The 1,838-nt window shown below is 36.0% G+C and overlaps 1 protein-coding gene across 2 annotated transcripts in view; it reads left to right on the forward strand.

Moving 5' to 3' along the window:
* The window catches only part of GEMIN5 (gem nuclear organelle associated protein 5), a 61,359-nt gene that overhangs the window by 6,789 nt on the left and 52,732 nt on the right, over window positions 1-1,838 (forward strand). The window contains exons 4-5 of one of the 2 annotated variants that reach the window (XM_003782011.2): window positions 377-528; window positions 744-863. In XM_003782011.2, the coding sequence (XP_003782059.1) occupies window positions 377-528; window positions 744-863 (272 nt within the window). The remainder of the gene's footprint in view (window positions 1-376; window positions 529-743; window positions 864-1,838) is intronic. The other variant, XM_012808679.2, reaches the window with a different exon arrangement.

The raw sequence follows: 1,838 nt of genomic DNA on the forward strand, positions 1-1,838 counted from the left end.
AAAAAAAAAAAAAAAATGCACAATGGGTTCAGCTCCCCTACCACAGTGGTTACAGTGCCAGCCACATACACCAAGGCTGGCAGGTTTATAACCAGCTTGGGCCTGTTAAACAATGACAACTGCAACAACAACAACAACAAAATAGCCAGGGCGGTGCCTGAAGTCCCAGCTACTTGGAAGGCTGAGGCAAGAGAATTTCTTAAGCCCAAGAGTTTGAGGTTGCTGTGAGCTATAATGCCACGGCACTCTACCAAGGGCAACAACATAGTGAGACTCGACTCAAAAAAAAAAACAAACCACGATGGTAACTCCTAAGCCAAAATGTTTTGTAGAGAGACTGTTCATTTTCTGTGATATTTATCTCTCTTTTTTCCAGCTACAAGGATGGCATAGTAGTTATAATTGACATCAGTAAGAAAGGAGAAGTTATTCACAGGTTTCGAGGCCATGATGATGAAATCCATTCCATAGTCTGGTGTCCCTTGCCTGGTGAAGATTGTTTATCCATAAATCAAGAAGAAAATTCAGGTAGAGATGATTTAAGGGAGGGTTCAGTACTCATTAGACCTGAGAAACAAAGTGGATAAAATTGTATCATATGAATTCTATGTAAAACTTCAGATTTTATCGATCAGACCTATAAAAAGAAATAGCTACATTTTATGGGTTCTTGCAAACTAATTTTTCTTTGACAAGTACAAGTTTAATGAAAATTAAATACGAAATTACCATCTCTTTCCTAGAAGAACCTGAAATTCCTAATGGGAAAGTTACAACACAAACTGCAGTAACAAAAGGCTGTTTCTTAGCCACTGGAAGCAAAGATCAAACCATTCGAATATGGAGCTGCTCTAGAGGCCGAGGTAAAATTGATATTTGATGTTTCTTATTGTAATGTCACCTGTGTCGATCCCATAGAAGTAGAAGCTTTTGTTCTGTCATCTTGTACTAAGGGTGTGTTCTGTCTGAAAGTAGTTCCTTACTTTTCTGTCCAGAGGTTTACTTCCCCGATTGAGCCTGAGCTAGTAGAATTCTCTGTACTCTAAACAGTTGGAGATGAGAGTTTCTGATCAATGGTAGAAGAAGAAAGAATCCCTGCTTTGTAGAAGGATTACGATTTGCTGTGGAGAGCAAGATATTTGTTATAAGAACAGGAATATTAGAGCATAGCAAGGTCTGGATCACAAGAACGGAAGAGGTCTTTGGAGTTAGCGCTTTTAATACTCAAATGCAGAATAAATAATATATGCCCAACATAGAAGCATATGTTTAAATGTAAAAGCTCAGTTTATTCAAATTATGGAGACCCTCAGTTATTTACCTTTCCCAACCTTGAACAGAACTTTTATAAACTTTAAGTTTATAAATTGAGAGAATCTCCAGGGAGAACATTACCTTTGTAATAAAATATACCACTTTTCTCTTTTTAGTGGCCTCTCTTTCTCTGCTTTTTTACCCCAGTTTTTAAAATTGTGGTAAAAAAATACATACAGCATGTTATAAAATTTATCATCTTAATCAGATTTAAATGTACATTTAAGTGATTTTAAATATATTCATGATGTTATGCACCACATCACCATCTGTCTCCAGAATTCTTTTCAATCTTACAAAACTGAAATTCTATACCCATTAAACAGTAACTCTCTATTCTCCCTCCCACTCCACTGTCTTCATCAATGGTAACTAATAGTATATTGGAAGACAGAACTTTTTTAAGGTTTGTGGACTATGTTTGGACATACTATAGAAACATCAGGCTGTGAATCCCTTCAGAAGGGTAATCTCTAAAGTTAATGTATATCTAGTACAATGGCTCTTTTTTTTTTTTTTTTTTT

This window comes from Otolemur garnettii, unplaced genomic scaffold, assembly GCF_000181295.1.
Source record: "Otolemur garnettii isolate 467f Iridium unplaced genomic scaffold, OtoGar3 scaffold00003, whole genome shotgun sequence".
In the NCBI taxonomy this organism is placed as follows: Eukaryota; Metazoa; Chordata; class Mammalia; order Primates; family Galagidae; genus Otolemur; species Otolemur garnettii.